General features: G+C 39.5%; 1 protein-coding gene across 1 annotated transcript in view; it reads right to left on the bottom strand.

Moving 5' to 3' along the window:
• Positions 1 to 533: 533 nt before the first annotated feature.
• Positions 534 to 20,718, bottom strand: part of EXTL3 (exostosin like glycosyltransferase 3) — a 35,086-nt gene continuing 14,901 nt past the window's right edge. Inside the window, exons 3-6 of the mRNA XM_032855706.1 lie at positions 18,396 to 18,523; positions 11,004 to 11,148; positions 5,083 to 5,211; positions 534 to 1,093 (exon numbers count right to left, since the gene is read on the bottom strand). Of these exons, the coding sequence (XP_032711597.1) occupies positions 884 to 1,093; positions 5,083 to 5,211; positions 11,004 to 11,148; positions 18,396 to 18,523 (612 nt within the window). The 3' untranslated portion in view covers positions 534 to 883. The remainder of the gene's footprint in view (positions 1,094 to 5,082; positions 5,212 to 11,003; positions 11,149 to 18,395; positions 18,524 to 20,718) is intronic.

The following is a 20,718-nucleotide window of genomic DNA, read 5'->3' as shown; positions in this document are numbered from 1 at the left end:
TCATTCTTCTGTTTCAGACAGGAGAGAATGGGAGCTGGGACAGCTCAACCTAGCAATGAATCCTCAAATAGCACTGAACCCAGCACAGGGAAGCCTTGCTGTTCCCAAATGTGCAGGTCCTCCCAACGTACTCAAGTAACAGGAGGACTTAAGCTCCAGATTACCAGTTGGCACAGATGGAGGAAAGAACAAACCAAGAGGGCTTATCTCGTCCAAGAGCTCCCTAGGAGAGCCAAGCCTGGCCCTTTTTTGTTTCTGCACACAGATGCTCTGGGGTATACGGAGATGATCTTTAAGAATGAGCCAGATACCATAAGGCCAGGATCCATCTCCACTAACGTCCAGAACATCAGAAAACTTAGTGGGTCCCTCACTTTGTGAAACAGGCAGAACTCTCAAACTTCCCCCCCAAATCTATCTATATCTCTCTCTATATATGTATATGTATGTGAGAGAGTGTGTGTGCATATATACATACATATATATACACACTTATATATAAATAAGCCTCGAATGGCAAATCTCAAACTTTCTCCTTTTAAATAATAATAATAGTTGTTACTGAATTTAAAAACCACAAACCAGCTGTCCTGGACTTATGAACTGCGTGAGCGACTCCCCGGAGTCCCCATTGTCCTCAGTGTAAGCTATCAGTCAGTGCCCTGTGTAGGGAACCCCCGAGTCCTCTGACCAGGGTTCCAGGCCCAGTGTGGCCGACTTTAAGAGGAAGAAGGCTACTTCCTTTCCACTCTTCCCGCCTCCATTCCCGTAGAGGGTTTGGGTCACCCACCCAGCGGATGTCCCTGGGGTCCTTCAACGTCTAGGAACCGTAGAAGCCATCTCCCCCACTCTGTTCATCCTCTTCCCGGCACTTGCAGTGTCCCTAGATGAACTTGAAGCACTTGGTCTTGTCGTGGGGCAGGCGGGTCTTGAAGAGCACAGAGTCCACCCTGAATTGAGTGTAAAGTAGGGGCATATAGCCATACACCTTGACAAAGAAGTTGATACATTTGTGCCGCTCATGGAAGTGGGAATCGTCGTGTGACAGGGCCTGAGGGCATCCTGGGCATCGGAAGGTCCACCGAGAGGTCACCTGGGAATCGGGAAGAAAAAGCACAGTGAGAATCACAGGGACCAGGATGGACAGAAATCCTGCCACCTAACCAATCCGACACTTCCATTTTCCCAGGGAATTCACTGACCGCAGGTGGCCATGTTCACCCACAGAGGGCATCAGGAGCCAGAGCCTTGGCTCCTTCCTGCCACATACGTAGCTGTATCGCTGGAAAGAGTACTCTTTCCAAATGACCTAAACTGTAGATATCAAAAGCCTTACAAGGTTTAGTATTACTTGTCTCAATAACTCAACCTCTAGTACTTATCTGGGTCACACGGCAAGACGTAGCTATAAAGGTGTTCATTCCATCAACGTTTTTAGTAGCAAAAACTGGAAAAGTACCCACCAAACGGGGACCAGTTAGATAATTATTAAATACTACCCATCCACTAGAAAAGGTATTTAGGAAAACTCTATCTGAAGACATGGGAAAGTTGTTATATGATCGTAGCAGTAGTTGGGATGATGCTGAGGAAATTTCAAGCAGTTAGAACAGAATAAAGAATAGTATTACAGCTTCACTTCCAGCAATGTGGCAGAACAAGTAACCGAAAACTCCCTTAGCAGAGAATACCTGAAAATGCAGGACGAACTATATAAACAAACTCTTGAGAGATAGCAATGAAAGAAAACCTGTAATCAAAGGAATGGAAATAAAAGGAAAGAAATTAAATCATCAGAGGCCAAAATAATGAAAAAGCCTGAATTCAATGAACTAGCCAGAGCTTTGGTTTTAAACAGGCTGGGGAGGCAAGAGCCACAAAACTACTGGAGAGTTTTCAGAACACCCGGACCCAACGGAAGGCTGCATGGGTTGGAGGCAGCTCCACAGAAAGCTGTCTTCCCAGCCTCTGCTCTAAGTGGAAGAGGAACTATCACCTGTGAGAATGGAAAGCCACACACTGGCCCTCACCCACTTGGGGCTAGGGTTTATGTCACCTGTGTGTTCTGAAAAGCCCCAAGATGCTAATTTAGCTTAAACAGGTCTCAACTAGGTCTTGACCCAGGGTACGCAGAAGAATCAAGTACAAACCCTCTCGGGTATAAAGTCAGGCCTCCCAGAAATGCCCTAAGTGAAATCCTAAAGAATACAATTTCACAATCAAATTCACAAAAAAGGGAATGAACCACATGAGGGAGAATCTGCAGAAACCGACAACAGAATCAGACCCCCAAACCCTGCAGTATCCAGGATTCTCAGATGGTGATGAGAAAGGTAAATGTATACGTGCCCTGAAGACTACTTAAGGTCTGAGAAAGAAAGCCGGGACTCTCAAAAAAGTCCTAATAGATGTGAAAAAGAACCAAAGAGAACAAGAATGAAAAGCATACTGAATTAAATCAGACAATGGATGGGTGTGAAAAGAAAATTAGTGAGGAAAAGTACACTAAAATAACTACCCGGAATAGAAATATTGACTAAAAGCTTTAAAAAATAGGAAAGAATGATTGAGAGACACGGAGAGGAGATACTGTAGGATTCCATTTAGATAAAGTTCAAAAAGAGGCAAAACCGATCCTGCAAGAGAAAAAAAAGACCTTGACTGGCTGTCATTCCGCCAGCCGAGCTCCCTGGCCTTTAGGGAAGACACTCAGGCTCCATAATAACCAGGCAAATGTGAATGAAAATAGTAGGATACAGTTTATACCCATCAGATAGGCAATAATGGAGGTGTGGCAGTACTGAATGTTAGTAAGGATGTAGAGAAACTGCAACTATTATACAATGCTGGTAAGAATATACACTGGTACATCTATTTCCAAGAAAGTTTGGTACTATCAAGTATAATTGAAGGTACACGTACCCCATGACCTCACAGGAGAGGAATGGATGGAGGGAGGGTATTATAAGACATCTACTCTATTTGTAATATTTTAATGTCTTTTAAATTTTAGTTTTTTTCAAGTAGACTCCACGCCCAGCATGGAGCCCAACACAGGGCTTGAACTCACGACCCTGAGATCAAGACCTGAGCTGAGATCAAGAGTTGGATGCTTCACCAACTGAGCCACTCAGGGGCCCCTACTGAGATTTTTGATTTTTAAAAAGTCATCCTAATCTTCAGTTGAACTCTTATATTCCCATAAGATTGAGAAAATTCCCAAAGAATACTCATTTTTCAAGATTTCACTTGGTAAGGATCATGTATACCATGTGCAAATTATTTCTGTGTCATTCTCTACACTGAAGAGATGGTTTTGGCTAATGAAACACTGGCCTAATAATATGGTAGACAAACACGCTTTAATAAGGACAAAAAATTCATCATGTCTGTGAGTGCTTCAGGTGACTGATGCTATTATTAGGCACCTACTCACTCAGATACTTTAAATTTTCATGGATAATGCCTTCTGATCTACTAGCAAAGTATAAATAGAAGTATACATCTTGGATGAAGTTTAGTCCCTGGCCACATAAGAAAGGATAAAGAAAGAAAAGAACATTACACTGATTATTAATTTCTTTCTAAGACCCCTATCTCCCTATCTTAAAGTTTATAAGGAAGTGTGCCTTTTCATTTAACATCACACAGAATGAAAACAAATATTTTCATTTAATATTTATTTATTTCAATATCTATCACTGCACCTGAGAAACACACTACACTTTTATTAAAATAATTATAACAATTATTCCATTTTTTAAAAATTGGAATATTATTTTGCTAATTATTTTTCTTTTGTGAGATTTTAGCAGACAGCCCAGGAATAGAAAAAAACTATGGGGTAATCAGGAATTAAGTTCTAATGCTGAGCTATACTTGGGAAAAGGTATGATTAGGTATAAATGAATACATAAGGCCCACAACTGTTTTTCTCTCTTTTAATGCTTTTTTTTAATGAACCCAATGTCCTCTGTTTACCACTCTACCACCACTAAAGATATCATTAGCATAGGTTGATGATTACTTAATCTATAACTTACCTTCAAAATATAAAAAGAATGAAATACTGATAGATACACATGAAAGTGTATTTTATTCTTCTTATATTCATACTCCTTATATACATACTCCAATGTATATGGAGGTATACATTTACCTCCATGTATAATGATATACATGGAGGTGAACTTGCTATTTTGTAAAATTAAATAATATGTCTTTTTAATAATAATGACATTAAGATCTGACTCAGCTTATTAATCCTGAGGACATCAGGTATGAATCCATCACATAAATACTGACAGACCATGGTCATAGATACTATTACTTTGAACTGACAGATTCTCAAGTATTAACTGCTGCAAGGTCCTTACCAGGCCTACGCTAATCCCTACCAGAAGAGCTTTCACTTGTCTGCACCTGCAATGATGACACAGAGGTGATGTAACTGGCCCTTCTGTGCACTGAATATGAAATTATTATATTCTGGTAAAATATATTCACTAACTCGAAGACAAAGACAGAACTCAAATTTCTAGAATTCTGAGGGTACTTGTGGTTTTGTTTTTGAATAAATTGTCTTTCATAGTATTACTTATATGCCTGGTACTATTTTTAGAGCTTTACATATATTAACGCAGAAACCTTAAATTTCTTGTGCCAAGGGTCTATGGAAAACGTAATAATTTTAAAGTCTTGATGGACATAAATAATACTTCAAGATGTAACAACAAAAGTAACGTGATATGAAAATACCTGTGAGTTCTACTGGTGACAATCACGGTTGCTGCAAATACTCTTAGAATGGTCACGTGTTTCCTAACCGATGAAAATGCTAAATCCCAGTTACAGATTAGCAAAAATTAAAGATGTTACATTTTTCCCATCCAAGTTCCAAACCCTCTGACTTCTGTCCATTTAACCTTAGTAGTTAAGAGTCCCTTTATTCACAATTCATTTAACCCAAAGACAATTACAGATGAGGACTATGAGGTACGGTGAGTTTCATACTGCACTACTGCAAAATAAGTGAATTAAGTAAGCATGCACCCCCAGTCCCTTAAGTACTGGGACCCTCACCTTGATGGGGGGTTTCCGAGTGATGTGGGAGACAAGGAAGTTCATGGCAATGTCCTCACAGTTGATGTATTCATCCACCATATCTCGGATGGCCTGGGGCATCACGTAAGAATACAGGTAGGCATAATACTGTCAGGGGTAGAAAAAGAATCACATAATCTGTTAGAGTCCACGGTTCTCTGGCTCTCAGCCATGAATGGATCCAGGGGCTGTTGGGAAGTGTAGGGTGGGGAGAAGGTTGGGTGTGATGATCAGTCATGGAATCACCACTCCATGTAGGGAGCTGGGGCCAGGGATGCTAAACATCCTACAAGGCAGATAACTGTAATAAAGAATTATCCCATCCAAACTGCCATTATCACCCCCCTTTTGAGGTCCTTGGTTCCTCAGTGACTTTATAACAATAAGAAGATTCATCAAAGTAGGTCAGACGGTGGTTTAGATGATCAGCACCCTATGTGTGACAATGGCAATAAGGGGTAAGTGAGGGGAAAACCCGGCGATAGAGCCATAAGACATCCAATCCCTCAGTTCCTCCACTTAAGGATTCTAGAATCGATCACTTCTGAACTCTTGCCCCTGGCTACTCCCTACTCCAAGTTATAAACATCTCTTGCCTGGATTATTCATACAGTCTCCTAAACAGTTTCTCTGCTCCCATATTTTCTTTCCTCCAATCCATTCCATGCACACCAGAGTGATCATGTTCAAACGTAAGCTCAAGTGAACATGTCACTCCAAACCCCTCAATGGCTTTTCATCTCGCTCAGAGTAAAGGCCTATGTTCTTAAAATGTCCTAAAGGCCCACAAAATGGTGTGCTAAAGCTGGCTCACACCTGCTAATGAATGTCAATTGCAAAATTTTCAGGAATTTTGTGAGGCCATTTAGAATTTTGTGAGATTATTATGAAAAATGGCCATTATTAAAAAATATAATTACATAAACTTAAAATTAAATAAGCTATATTAAAAACCAATAAAAACCTAAAGCACATCACTTCTTAATTAGCTTCATTTCAGTATTGTTTATTACATTTTACTATTGTCTTAATTTATTTATGTCTATCATATCTATATGGTGAAAATATTATAGAACTGTGCCCATCCCTTCCCATCTCCAAATTCAGTGACTCATGTCCATAACTTGAAATGAGCCATGCCAAAAATATTTATACCACAGAAATGGACAAATGCCATAAACACGGCACATATTAACTATGATATGTTGCAATGTTGCGGCTGCTGAATGAATAGGTGAGATGCCCAATAAAACTGGTTTATACGTTAGAATTAAAACTGATTTAAATAGTTAGAATCTATGTAATGAAATAATGATCATAAAATTTTTGTACTACCCACTGGTTTGCTGGTTATCTTGTGGCAAAGTACTTAAAAGATGGTGAACTTAAAAGGTGAATTACAGGGATGCCTGGGTGGCTCAGTGGGTTAAAGCCTCTGCCTTCAGCTTAGGTCATGATCCCATGGTCCTGGGATCAAGTCCCACATCGGGCTCTCTGCTCAGCGGGGATCCTGCTTCCCTCCGCTCTCTCTCTCTGCCTGCCTCTTTGCCTACTTGTGAGCTCTGTCAAATAAATAAATAAGGTGAATTACACGTATTTCTTTTATAAAAAGACAGATGATTGAAATTTTTTGATACTTTAAATGGCCAGTGGCTGTCATGAGTATGCTAATGAGAATATATTTACTGAACACAATTTATATCCTCAACAAGAACTGCCTTTCTAGAAAAATGGAGAAAAGCATTATGAAAACAAATGTTTAGAAGTATTTCCACCATTATGAGATTGTGACTAATGCCATAAATCAATAAATACTTTGATATCTGTATATTTTAAAATATATAAAAACTTTGTAACCTATTTAAAAATATTTTATCTTTTTAACTTTTATTTTTATTGATTTTTTAAAAGATTTTCTTTATTTATGACAGAGAGATAGCAAGAAAGGGAACACAAGCACACGGGAGCTGGAGAGGGAAAAGCGGGCTCCCTGTTCAGCAGGAAGACTGACATGGGGCTTGATCCCAGGATGGTGGGATCATGACCCTAGCCAAAGGCAGACAATTGGGGCGCCTGGGTGGTTCAGTGGGTTAAAGCCTCTGCCTTCGGCTCAGGTCATGATCCCAGAGTCCTGGGATCAAGCCCCATATCGGGCTCTCTGCTTGGCAAGGAGCCTGCTTCCTCCTCTCTCTCTCTCTGCCTGCCTTTCTGCCTACTTGTGATCTCTATCTGTCAAATAAATAAATAAAAATCTTAAAAAAAAAAAAAAAAAGGCAGACACTTAACAACTGAGCCACCCAGGCACCCCTGTTTAAAAATATTTTAAATGAAGTTTCAATGGCTTTAGAACCTACTGTAAGAAAAAGTAACACTTTCTCATTAGTTTACTAAAAAAAAAAAAAAAAATCAAATGACATTACAGAAGATGAAAATTCTAGTCCAATTTGAACACAATTTAGTGGATGAGTATCGTGACTTAATAAGCACAACAATATGATATTTCTTAAAGGGACAATAACTAAAACCAAGTATCAAAAACATGTTTAATTTAGAAATAGAGCTCCGATTTGCCATAACACAGTGTCAAATCAAGATTTTAAAAAATAATACACTGAATCTAATATAACACTGTATGTTAACTAACTGGAATTAAAACAAAGAGTTAAGGGGCACCTCAGTGGCACAGTTGGTTAAGCATCCGACTCTTGGTTTTGGCTCAGGTCATGACTTCAGGGTTGAAAGACTGAGCCCCATGTCAGGATCCATGCTGGGTGACAGCCTGCTGGGATTCTCTTTCTCCCTCACCCTCTGTTCCGCCCCGCTGCACACACACACACTCTCTCTAATAAATAAGTAAATCTTAAAAAACAAAACAAAACAAAAAAAAACCACCTTAAAATAAATGAAGCACATTCAATCATATTGCTCTCACTAAAATTTAAGAATTCACTGAGAATATTATTTTGAAACTTTATTTCATTTTATCTCAACATTATAAAAATTTCTGTAAGTACAGTAGTACATATATAAATTTAATGTATAAATAAATATACACATCTGTGTGGTACAGGTTTAAAATTTTTAATTGATCGGTATTTATAATTAAAAAACTTCATCTTTCAGAATTAGGGATGACCAACTTCACTGTTTTCAAGGACCAAACAAGTAAGGTAAATAAATGACTTTTTTTTAAAGATCTTATTCATTTATTTGAGAGCGAGCGAGCGTGAACAGTGGGGGAGATGTAGAGGGGATGGGAAAGGAAAGGGAAAGAATCCCAAGCAGACTCCCTGCCAAGCACAGAGCTCGCCACAGGGCTCAACCCCATGACCCTGAACCAAGACCAAGAGTCAAATGCTCAACCAACTAAGCCACCCAGGTGCCCCGGTAAGTTCCATTTTAAAGAAACTGATGAAAGAAAAACAAAGAATCATGGGGCAAATAAACACAGACATGTCCATCTACAGGGAACAGTAGCTATGTAGCTCCAGCCAATTCGTGCCTGACAAGAACAATGCCCAATGTCACCTGATCTTCATGGTTACTGAGGTCCAGATCTTTCTGTAAAATTCTCTGGTACTGAAAAAGCCTGGCAGCGTATGGGATAGCACTGGGGGACTAAAAAAACATTTCTGTAAACCATAGGCTTGAGGGCTACTACTTTATAACCCTTGCTCTAGATTTCAAATAGAAAATAAAAACTATAAGGCATATTAAGTAAATGATTACTTGAAAGTAAAGGGATCTTGCTCTGTAACTTTTAAAGAGCAATCAGAATTTGAGAAGAGGCAGATTTCTCAGAAGACAAGTAAAGTCTCAAGGTATGAATAGACAATGCTGAAATTAGTGGCTCTTTCTCATATGACCAGTGTGAAAATAAAGGACTCCTAGTTTGGTATGGTTTCTCAGTCAGAAACTTCCTAATCCTACTGGCATCCCCCATCCCAACCAAAACCCACCTGTGTTTGGAAAATAAGCACAAGGGTAAGGTTCAAGAATGGGAAAAGCGTATCAGCTTCACACATTAAGTTGTAAAAAAGAAAAAAAAAAAAAAAGCTAACAATGTAATGATTTCTTAGGCTGGTTCAAAATGTCCCTAGCAAGATGACTTTCAAGATTCTCTTTGAGGTAGGTCACAAGATCCCACCATCTGAAATATGAAATATATGAGGGACAAAGCCTGGGGAGTGTTGGGATGTCAGTTTGAAGTACCAGAGGGACATACAGGGGGGTGGTGCCCTGAAAACAATTAGGTATATGAGTACAGGCTTCAGGGAACAGCCAAGGTTGGAATACAGGCACAGAAAATTACCAGCCTGTCAGTATTCAGCCCCAAGACCTTGAGATATTAGAGAATGTCTAGGGAAGACCAAAGTAAGAAGACCTAGACAGAGAAGCTAGAAGACTAAGATACTTCAACATTTATGGGGAAAACAGTATGGTAGATGGGTCTTCCATGAGGGCAATGAAGTTGCCCAGAATGAGAGAGGGCATTGCAGATCAAGAGAATGGGCCATGTGCCATGTTTTCAATGACCAGGAAGAAATGGGTAGGAGGTGCTAGATGGCAGCAACAAGACAGACAATGTAATCCTCAAATGAAATTTTATAGGATAGCTGAGAATCGTCTGGAAGTGTCATCAGTAAGCAATAATGGTTCTTTGTATCTTTCCTGCTCCAAAGTACATTATCTGGTGAAATGAGTACACTCAATCACTGTCCCTGGAAGAAATACAGGAAACAAGGTAAAGGGGAAGCGCTGTCCTCAGAGAAAAGTCAGGTTTTAAACAGGTCAAGAGATAGAGGAGACAACCTGTGAAGTGGGGTGTGCAGGCAGCTTGACCTCAGAAGAGGGATTCTTCAGAGCCCAGAAGTAGTACTTGGGAGAGAAGGTATAGAGCAACACTATCTAAGATATGTGAGTTGCATCTGTCACTTCTCTAGTGGCCACATTTTAAAAAAAAGATTTTCTTAATTCATTTGTGAGACAGACACAGAGAGCATAAGCAAGGGAGAGGGACAAGCAGACCTCCCACAGAGCATAGAGCCTGACACAGGGCTTGATCCCAGGACCCTGAGATCATGACCTGAGCCAAAGTTAGACGCTTAACTGACTGAGCCACCCAGGCATCCCTAGAGGCCACATTCTTAAAAAGAGAAACAATAAAATTAATTAGAATACATTTTATTTAACCCAGTGTAACCAAAATAATTGCATTTTAACATATCAAAATCTGGTGTGCACTTTACACTTACAGCTCATCTCAATACAGGCCAGCTGGATTTCAAGTGCTCAATAGCCATGTGTGGCCAGCGGCTACTTTACAGGACAGAAAAGGTACAGATGAAAGATAAGTCAGGAGCAAAAAGAACTTAGCAATAACAATACAGGAGAGAAGTAATGACTAGAGGGGTTTGCATTCTAGATGTTCAATAAAAATTGGGATGTGTGCCATGGTGAAAGCTCTAAGGAATAAACAAAACTTGCATAACCATAACAGAGGCTCGTGGTGAAGCCTGAGATAGTAGTGGGTTAACCCGAGTGAGAAGAGAACCAGCCTTCTGCTGGGCAGGCCATGTCTGGGATGGCAATGGCAAAACAACAGTATTTTAGCTCAAAGCTCTCAATTTTACAGGAGAGCCTATGCCCAGAAAGAACAAACTAATTTTCCTAATAGCCTACATACAATTGTGTAGGGAGCCTTCTCACCCTGACTTTTTATTCTGGAGTTGTTCTAAGCATCTTGAACACAGTCTTTAAAAACAGAAATAACTTACATCTAGCATGCAAGGGACATGTAAGAAACATAAGAAGGCTTAACTTTAGGGCAGCATTTCATTACCACACAAAGGCTCAACTCTTAACCAACCTCACACCAATCTTACCAAGCTTTTTCTTACCTTGTGAAAGAAGGCAGCACCTGTCAGCACCATGGACAGCTCACAGGAGTAGTTGGAGTTATAGAGCCAGGACTGATGAGGAATGTCCCATGCATGGTAACGGCCAGGGAAACCCACAATGCGATCCCGTGCTTCTCTCCACACCCTCAGAAAACACAAGTATATGCACATACCTCAGTACAAAGCTCTAAGATTATCAGAAACATTTAAAATTATTGCTCTATCTTGCAGACTCTGGCCCTTGGGCTATTCTTTTTTCCTCTTAAAAATTTTTAAACAGGGGCACCTGGGTGGCTCATTGGGTTAAAGCCTCTGCCTTCGGCTCAGGTCATGATCCCAGGGTCCTGGGATCAAGCCCCACAACAGGCTCTCTGCTCAGCGGGGTGCCTGCTTCCTCCTCTCTCTCTGCCTGCCTCTCTGCCTACCTGTGATCTCTGTCTGTCAAATAAATAAACAAAATCTTTAAAAAAAATTTTTTAAACAAAATTAATCACAGGCTAAACAGGATAAGAACAAGCAAACAGTGCTACATGTAGCTTCTTTAATAAGCACCCACTTACTGCTCTTCTAACTTCTGCAGCCAGGACTTCTCTACCCTTTACAGAAAGAACAAGCTGGAATAACATGCGAAGGAGGTAACTGAAGTTCAGAGTCTCCAAAATGGGGTATGTACATCATCAAAAGAAGTGATCTATAGGACCATACAATTGAAAGACTCAAAAATGCAAGAAATAATAAACTGAGGGTTGCCTGGGTGACTCAGTCAGTTAAGCATCTGCCTTCGGCTCAGGTCATGATCTCAGGGTCCTGGGTTCAAGCCCCACCCATTTTGGGATCCCTGCTCAAAGGCAAGACTGCTTGTCCCTTTCCTTCTGCCCCTTCTCCAGCTCGTGCATGCATGCACTCTGTCTCAAATAAATAAATAAAATCTTTAAAAAATAATAAACTGAAAATTCAGTATATTTCCAGGATAAACTTTTATATCATCCCCAAATTTATTGATAAGGTAGAACAAATAAAACTAGTTCCCCAATTTCACAGGCTAAAATCAGAAAGCTGAAAGCACTTATGCACTACAAAACCCTACAGCCCTGTAGCAGGGCTTCAGGAGTCCTATAAACAATGAACCACTACATCCCCACTCCACCTCACTCCCAAACAAAATATAAACAACTTGAGAAACTCTCTCATCACTTACATGGAACTTCAATTCCTAAAAAACGAAAGAGTTTATTCCCAAAGAGCTCCCCTCCTATTAGGTTTGAAAGCAATTAATCTAGTAGGATAGATGAGAAACCACAACTATCACAATTTAACAGTATTCTAGATGTGCCTTCTGCCATCTCCTACCCAAGTGCTACCTCAGTCCTAATTTATTTCCCAAGAACAACTCCAAATTACTAACCTAAAAAGCTGTAAGATGTTTTCATTATATATTTGAATGTAAGAACTGCCAATTAATACCACTGAGATATCTAAATGTTATCATCAATATTCCTAAAAATACTGATGTCTTCAAATGCCTATTGCTCTTACTAGTACTACTAGGCTAGCAGAATAGGAAACTGAATATTTCAATCATCTGATTTGGTTGATTTAAATAAACATAATGTAATAAATTCTTAATAAAGCAGAATCTATTGGGCTACACACATGATATCAAAAGATACCATCTAATTTGTTAAGGGCTGTCAACCATGACACCGTCAACTGGGTGTTAATTATTTATTAAATAATAAGGGAGGAAACCAATATGGAAGGAATTGTAGAAGATAAACACAGGGAACAGCTTAATTAAATTCCTGGGACAACACATCAGTAGTTATAGATAGTATGGTCTCAGTGGATATTTGAAAGTTAGGCATTTTAAAAGATTGACAATTAGGGACATCTGAGTGGCTCAGATGGTTAAGCATCTGACTCTTGATTTTGGCTCAGGCCATCATCTCACCAGGATTGTGAGATCTAAATGAATCCAGCTCCACACTCAGCAGGAGTTTGCCTCTCTTCCTCTCCCTCTGCTCCTCCCCCACTCGCATGCCTGGGTTCCAAAATAAATAAATCTTTAAAAAAAAAATAAATATCAAAATAAACAATGCTACCAATTTACATAAAATTGTTGCACATAATCAGTTCCTTAACATTATACTCAAACTTGCACTGCACTAAATATTTTTAACGTATGTGCTATATTATAGATCAGGCTTTGGTATACTTCACCTTTAATGAATTGTTCTTTAAATGTGTTAATGTTCTAGTTACCAAGACACTATATACTTTTGTTAAAGATTTATTTATTCGCTTTAGAGAGAAAGTACAGGGAGAGGCAGAGGGACAGGGAGAGAAAAACTCCAGCAGACTCCTGGCTCACAACTAACCTATGGCTCAATCCCAGGACCCTGAGATCATGACCGGAGGGGAAATCAAGAGTCCAGCGCTCAACCAACTGCACCACCCAGGGCCCCCCGCAACATACTATAACATGAAAAAAGTTTCAAAGGTAATTTATAGCTCAAACTTCAAAATAAAAAATTCGCTAGATAAATGAAAACTCAAAAAACTAAGGAAAATTTTAGAAATAATGAAATCAAGGCAGAATTCCACTGAAGAATTTGAATCATGAGTAATATTCTTCTATTTACATTTCAAACTTAAATACTATCATCTTGGAAATAAGTGCACCAACTCAACCTTTTTGTGGTATGAAGTTTGACACATCATTTACCACACATCATTTCCAAATTAGTACAGTCAGTTCAATAAAAACAAAAAACTGTTAACAGTTAAAACACTACATATTTTAAATAAAGACATTTTTAAGCAAGTATGCAAGATCTAAATAATTTTTAATGAGTTACCTGAATGAAGTAGAAGATGTTACTGTTAACTTTTTAAGATTTTATTTATCTATTTGCCAGAGAAAGAGAGAGAGAGAGCACACAAGCAGGCAGAGGCAGAGAGAGAAGCAGGCTCCCCGCTAAGCAAGAAGCCTGATGCGGAACTTGATCCCAGGACCCTGGGGTCATGACCCGAGCGGAGCCGAAGGCAGATGCTTAACTGAATGAGCCACCCACGCGTCCCTACTGTTAATTTTTTTTTTTTAAGATTTATTTCGTTGAGAGAGAAAGCATGAGCAGGGTGAGGGGCAGATGGAGCAGCAGACTCCCCAGTGAGCAGGAAGCCCAATGTGGGGCTTGATCCCAGGACTCCGGGATCATAACCTGAACTGAAGGCAGACGCTTAACTGACTGACTGATCCACCCAGGTACCCCTTGCAATTAATTTTTTTAAAAGATTAATTTGAGAGAGCGAGCGAGCATGGGAACGGAGATGGGGAGGAACAGAAGGAGAGGGACAAACAGACTCCCAGCTGAGCACAGAGCCTGATGTAGGTCTCTATCCCACCACCCTGAGATCATGACCTAAGCCAAAATCAAGAGTTGGATGCTTAACTGACTGAGCCACCCATGTGCCCCATTACTGTTAATTTTTAAATGAAAGCTGATTTTATGATTTTTGAAACTTAGGCATAACAGTTTTGAATAAAGATCAGTAAATATTTATGATATTACAGTATATTAAAGTATATTTACATTTAATGTAAATGTAATAATAAGGTACATAAAGGTAAAGTACTACATTTAATGTATATTTAGTACCTTGAAGTCCATATTAAACTAACATGGACTTTATTATACAAAGACACATTCTTAATCTTGTTGGTTACACTTCCATGTTTTTCCTTCTGGTTCATTAAGAATCAATTTGAAATGCTGTAAGAAAATAAACTGTAAAATTAACTAATAATCCAAAAACGTGTAAAAAAAAAAAAAAAGTAAGGTGAGATTTTGCTTCCTACTTAAGAAACAAGAATTTCTTTTCCAAATCCCATGTTTCTTATATTACGATAGTATATAAGCCTTTTCCTCCTCTCCAAAACAAAATACTGAGGCAAATCATGGCAAAGGAAAAGGTTTTGGTTAGTTCCCTTTGGAAAAGAAAACCCATAAAGCAGAGCCATGAAATACAGAGAAAAAGATCAATGTCCTGCTCCAAAACAGGAGACACCGGGGCCCAGGGGGAGAAACCTACCTTACAGTCCAGAATCCCACACCTTCTCTTAAGCTTGTGTAGTCTTTTCTTTCTTTCTTTTTCCCAATAAAGTTTACTGAGATATAAATCACATACCATAAAATTTACTCATGTAAAAGTGTTTGACTTTGGGTTTTAGTATATTCACAAAGCTGTGCAACCATCACCACTATCTAATTTGAGACTGTTTTCATCACTCCAAAAACAAACCCCATACCCAAGAGCAGTCGCTCCCCATCTCCCTCTGTCCCCAGCCGTGGCAACCACTCATCTACTATCTGACTCCACGGACTGGCCTACTGTGGACATTTCACATAAACTAAGTCAGAGAGCAGGTGGCCTTTCATACCTGGCTTCTGTCACTTAGCCTGGTTTCAAGATTCATATGGTAGCTCCTATCAGTACTTCACTCCTTTCTATTGCTAAATAGTATTCCACTGTATGGATATATCACTTTTTTTTTTTTTAATCCATTCATTCGCTGATGGATGTCTGGGTTGTTTACACTTCTTTTATTTTTTTTAACAACTCATTTTTGTGTGTGTGGCAAAATACATGCAACATACATTTACCATTTTAATCATGCTTATGAGCACAGTTCAATGGCATTAAATACATTCACACTGTACAACCATCAACTCCATCCATCTCCAGAAGTTTTTCATCTTCTCAACCTGAAACTCTGTGCCTATTAAACACTTAACTCCGCATTCCTGCCTTCCTCTAGCGCCCTGGCAACCACCATTCAACTATCTGTCACTGTGGATCTGACATAAAAATAGAATCATATGATATTTACCCTTCTGTGTTGCTTATACTTGTTCACTATTATAAATAATACTACTATGAACATTCATGTACTGCTTCTGTATGGGCAAACGTTTTCAATTCTCTTGGATCCCCATTGTTTTACCTGTCCATTAAGAACCTATCTCCCTTTTTCTTTGCTATGTAAGTTGAAATTAGCCAAACCCCTATTATCCTTTGCCTGAGGAGGTAGTTTTTGTTATACCTGCTTCTTCCCTTTTGAACCTAGGTCTGTTCCACTCCCATTCAGATGAAATAAGCAAACTGGAAAGAAAAGAAAAAGCTTTTAGAGGCGATTGGGTGGTCCCAGGGTTCTGGGATGAAGCCCCACATCAGGCTCTCTGCTCAGAGGGAAGACTGCTTCTCCTTCTCACGCTCCCCCTGCTTGTGTTCCCTCTCTTGTTGTCTCTCTGTCAAATAAATAAATAAAATCTTTAGAAAGAGAGAGAGAGAAAGAAAAAGCTTTTAGATCAAAGGATGCGCAAATAAATGAGTCAAGGTGATGAAAGATTGGGTAGTACCACCAGAAATAATTCTCCAGTTCTATACCGGAGGCTAAACCACAAATTTCCAATGATTGGTAAGAAATTCTTACAACTCAATAATAAAAAGACAAATAATCCAAATAACAATGGGCAAAGGATCTGAAAAGACACTTCTTCAAAGAAGATACACAAATGGTTACTGCACATGAAAAGCTATTCCACATCATTAGTCATTAGAGAAATGCAAATCAAAACTATACTGAAATACCACTTCACACACAGTAGGATGGCTATAAACAAAAAACAAAAAATAGCAAATACTGTCAAGAACATGGAAAAACTAGAACCCTTATACACTGATGATGGCAATACAATGATGCAGCCTCTGTGGAAAACAATACAGTAGTTCCTCAAAATGTTAAAGAGTGATCCCACCCAACGTATATATCCGAGAGAAAAGAAACATGAACACAAACACTCGCACATGAATTTTCATAACAGCATTATTCAATAACCAAGAAGTAGAAATAACCCAAATATTCATCAACAGATAAATCGACCAGCAAAATGTGTGTATCTATACAAAATAAGTATCAACATGTGCTATGGGATGAATGAACCTTTTAAACACTAGGTTAAGTGAAAGGTGCAGGTTACACATCAGCACATATTATATGGTACCGTTAACAGTCAGAGTGTCCACAAAAAGCAATTTATGGAGGCACAGGTAGATTAATAGTTGCCTAGGGCTTAGAGCAGTTGGAGGGAAGTGGGAAGTGAGGCGTTATCGGTACACAGGATTTCTTTTGGCCGTAATGAAGATTTCTAAAAAGATCAAGGTGACAGTTGCATAACGCTGTAAATACACTAAAAACCATTGAATGAGACATAAATGAGTGAACTGTATGACATATGAATTGTATTTAATAAATGTTACCCAAAACGAAATTGTGAGGAAATGATCCCAAACCTGGATGTCACAGTAAATGTCAAACTGCTTTAAAATTAAGTCTCTAATGCCTACCCTCAATTTTTGTACTTACCTCACTGTGGACAGATGATAAACTGTCCACGGCCTGCATTCTAGTCCATGATACACCTTGAACAGTCCTGATCTACTCCGTTCTCTAACCTGTAATGCTCCCTCAACTGGGATATACAAGCCCCAGTAAGAACTACTAAGAGTCAAGAAAACAAAATAGTTAAGTCAGTAGGTACTACAAGTTCCGGAGTCAGACAAACCTGCACTTGAATTCCAGCTCTGCCACTTACTCTCTAGAGTCATGGTTTGGTTCTCCTGGATCTCAATTGACTCCTATTGAAATGGAGATGAGTACAACTTGTATCACCAAGTTTTTGGGGTGTTAATGAGATAAATTGTAGAGTGCTCAGCCAGTCTCTGGCACACAGCCTGGGCTCACCAATATCATGCACTGTCATTATCAGAACCACCTCCACCATCTCCTCCCCCTCTTTTCCTCTGGATCTTTACATCTAACCCCATCCTTCCCTATGTCTTTTAAGCCCCAGGACTCTGGCACTGTTGCATTGCCCTAACACACAGCAACATGTTGCTTCTGCCTGACTGGGAGCTATTCCCCATTCCTGTAAACACAAAAAGCTCCTATTTTTTTCAGGAAACTACCCTTTGCCTCCACTCAGTCCATGTGGTTTGTGGTTGGAAGATGATATACTTGCAGCTCCAGGGCCAGGCAGATAAGCCTGGTCTAGCCAATCACAGAAGCCATCTCCCTGGCCTCAAAGGAAGAGCCTTTGTGAAATCAAAGGCAACAAAGAGGAAAGCAGAACCTCGAGATGAAGAGAAATAGAGCTCTCCAACATCACCTATGACCTAAAATCCAGCTATGTCCTAAGTCAGCCATTACTACCTCTGAGGATTTCTGTTACTGGCAGCCAAGAAATTCATTTTGCTGCCTAATCCAAGTTTGAGTTGCTCTTCTGTCACTTGCAAACAAAAGTGTCTCCTGATTGAAAATCAGCTGCTCACCGAAACCCAAACATGATTTCATCATGGCGAAGGTGAGCATCATCATCAATAGAGAGGATGGCCTCTGTCTCAATTTCATTCCAGGGCAAGAATCGATTGTTCAAACTGTTCTTCTCAGTACGGACCACCTGTAAGGAGGAAGTAAAAACACTAATGGTCAGTGCTGCATTACAGAATACGAAACCCAAACTGCCTTTAGGTCAAAGGTAAATTTACTAAATAATCTTGCCTGGTTGCCTACTGCTTGTAAACCCTAGCATATGCCTTTCAGGAATAGAAACTGCCTTATAATTCAGCAAATGTGTAAGGATTTCACATTGTAAGCTTTATTCATTTGCTAACTAATTTCTTGTGAAAGCAGTTAAAGCTGAGGATTATTTTACATAAGCGATAAACACAGTCTAGGGAAATCAAAAATAACTTTCCCAAGAGAACACAAGGTGGCAGAGTAGAACTGAGATTATAATTCCCAGCTCTGAAATCCCCAGGCTTGCTCATGAATTTTAAAACCCAATTCAGAAATCACCTCAGTCTGTGTCATTTCTGATGCCTAATTTTAAGGTCTTTTATCTGGTATTTTAGGGGGGGAAAAAAAAAAAAAAAGGAGAGCCCACCCAGTAGAGGTTAATTACCTAACCCTTTGCAACTTGCAATTTCCACCTGTGGCACTGACTACACATAAAAAACTTTCTTTCAGGGGGTACCTAATTCAGAAAAGTTAACAGCTGTGTCCGCAGCAAATCCCTATTCAGAGAACCTCTACCCAAAGTGACCCATATATGCAAAGCAGTATTTTCTTCATAAAACAAAGATTAGTGCCCAAACAGAACTACATTATTTAAAAAAAACTATTTTTAACTTAGACGTTACCTTAGATGGGCATAGTTTATTACAATGCGGGCAGTAGTTTTGCTAATCACCTTGCCCAATACTCAAATGAGGATGACCATACTCAGCACTTTAATAGCTCATTTTATTTTTATGGTATCTATATCTAATTAATCCAACTGATGAGGAACTATCATTTTATTTCAAAAAGACAGAAACCAAGAACTTCCTGAGGAATGATCCTTTTAGAAAGACTGGAAGAGTCACCTTTTTTTTTTTTTAAGATTTTATTTATTTGACAGAGAGAGACTCAGCGAGAGAGGGAACACAAGCAGGGGGAGTGGGAGAGGGAGAAGCAGACTTTCCTGCCAAGCAGGGAGCCTGATGTAGGCCTCATTCCCAGGACCCTGGGACCATGCACGACCTGAGCCGAAGGCAGACACCTAACGAATGAGCCACCCAGATGGTCCTGAGTCGCCTTACTTACAACAGAAGCTTAAACTGAGAATAAGCTCTACCTAGCTTGATCAATGGAATTATACGCAGGGTCTAGAAGTCTATGAATGGTTTCAAAGGTCCTCCTATGACCTCACAAATATGGTCTCTTCAGTTTAAAATACTTTTACTCCTATTCTTCGACCGAAATTATTCTCTCCCTAGAGACTGAGCTCTCACACCTCCTGTCACTTCCTCCCTTTTCAAAATTAATCACTTCTATGTTCTTAGAGCACAGTCCGCATACTTCAATTAAATCATTCTAAGACACCCAGAATCCAATTAGTTCAGAGCTCAAAGGGCCTTGGAGATCATATGGTCCAATTCTCATCCTGTACACAAATGACAAATGGCAGAGCCAGATACTAACTTGTGCCTTCTAACTCCAAAGCAGTCTTTTTCTGCTAAACTCCTATTAAATTAAGAACTCTCATCAAATCAAAGCCCTATGGAAAATGCATTATTAACTGTGTACCATCGAGGAAGAAAAATGCTGCCAAATAAGAAAGCATGTGAAATAGTTTTATCACTTAGAATGTTTACTCTATTAAAGAGCTTTTTAAGACTTTGCCTCACCCCCAGAGGAGCTCCTCCCAAGTCAAGACAAGAGAGGATCTATAACAGATTTGCTACTACAGAAAACAGATGTCAGAACCAAGCGATAGATAGACACAGATTCCACCCTGCCCTGAAGCATGTTTGACCAGTGTAAAAATCCCTCGTCTCCCAAGCTCAGATTCAGCAGTTAGAGAACAAAGCACTGGGCTCTGGGTCGGGGGGAAAAGATCGAGGAGGGGGAGATAATCAAGTACTCACCATAGAAGCTGCCAGGCTCCATCCCCAAGGAGCAGGAAAGTGGCCAGAAGTAGTAGAAGCCAAACCCCAACCTTAGCAACCATAAAATGCCATCTATCTTACAATGCATCCAATTTCAGAGATGTTAAATGTTAATAATGTCCACCTTACAATCAATGGACTATGGCATCTGTCTGCTCAATCA

The sequence above is a fragment of the Lontra canadensis genome, unplaced genomic scaffold, assembly GCF_010015895.1.
Source record: "Lontra canadensis isolate GAN:19392208 unplaced genomic scaffold, GSC_riverotter_1.0 scaffold10, whole genome shotgun sequence".
Taxonomy (NCBI): domain Eukaryota; kingdom Metazoa; phylum Chordata; class Mammalia; order Carnivora; family Mustelidae; genus Lontra; species Lontra canadensis.
This window is presented reverse-complemented; position numbering and strand designations above follow the sequence as displayed.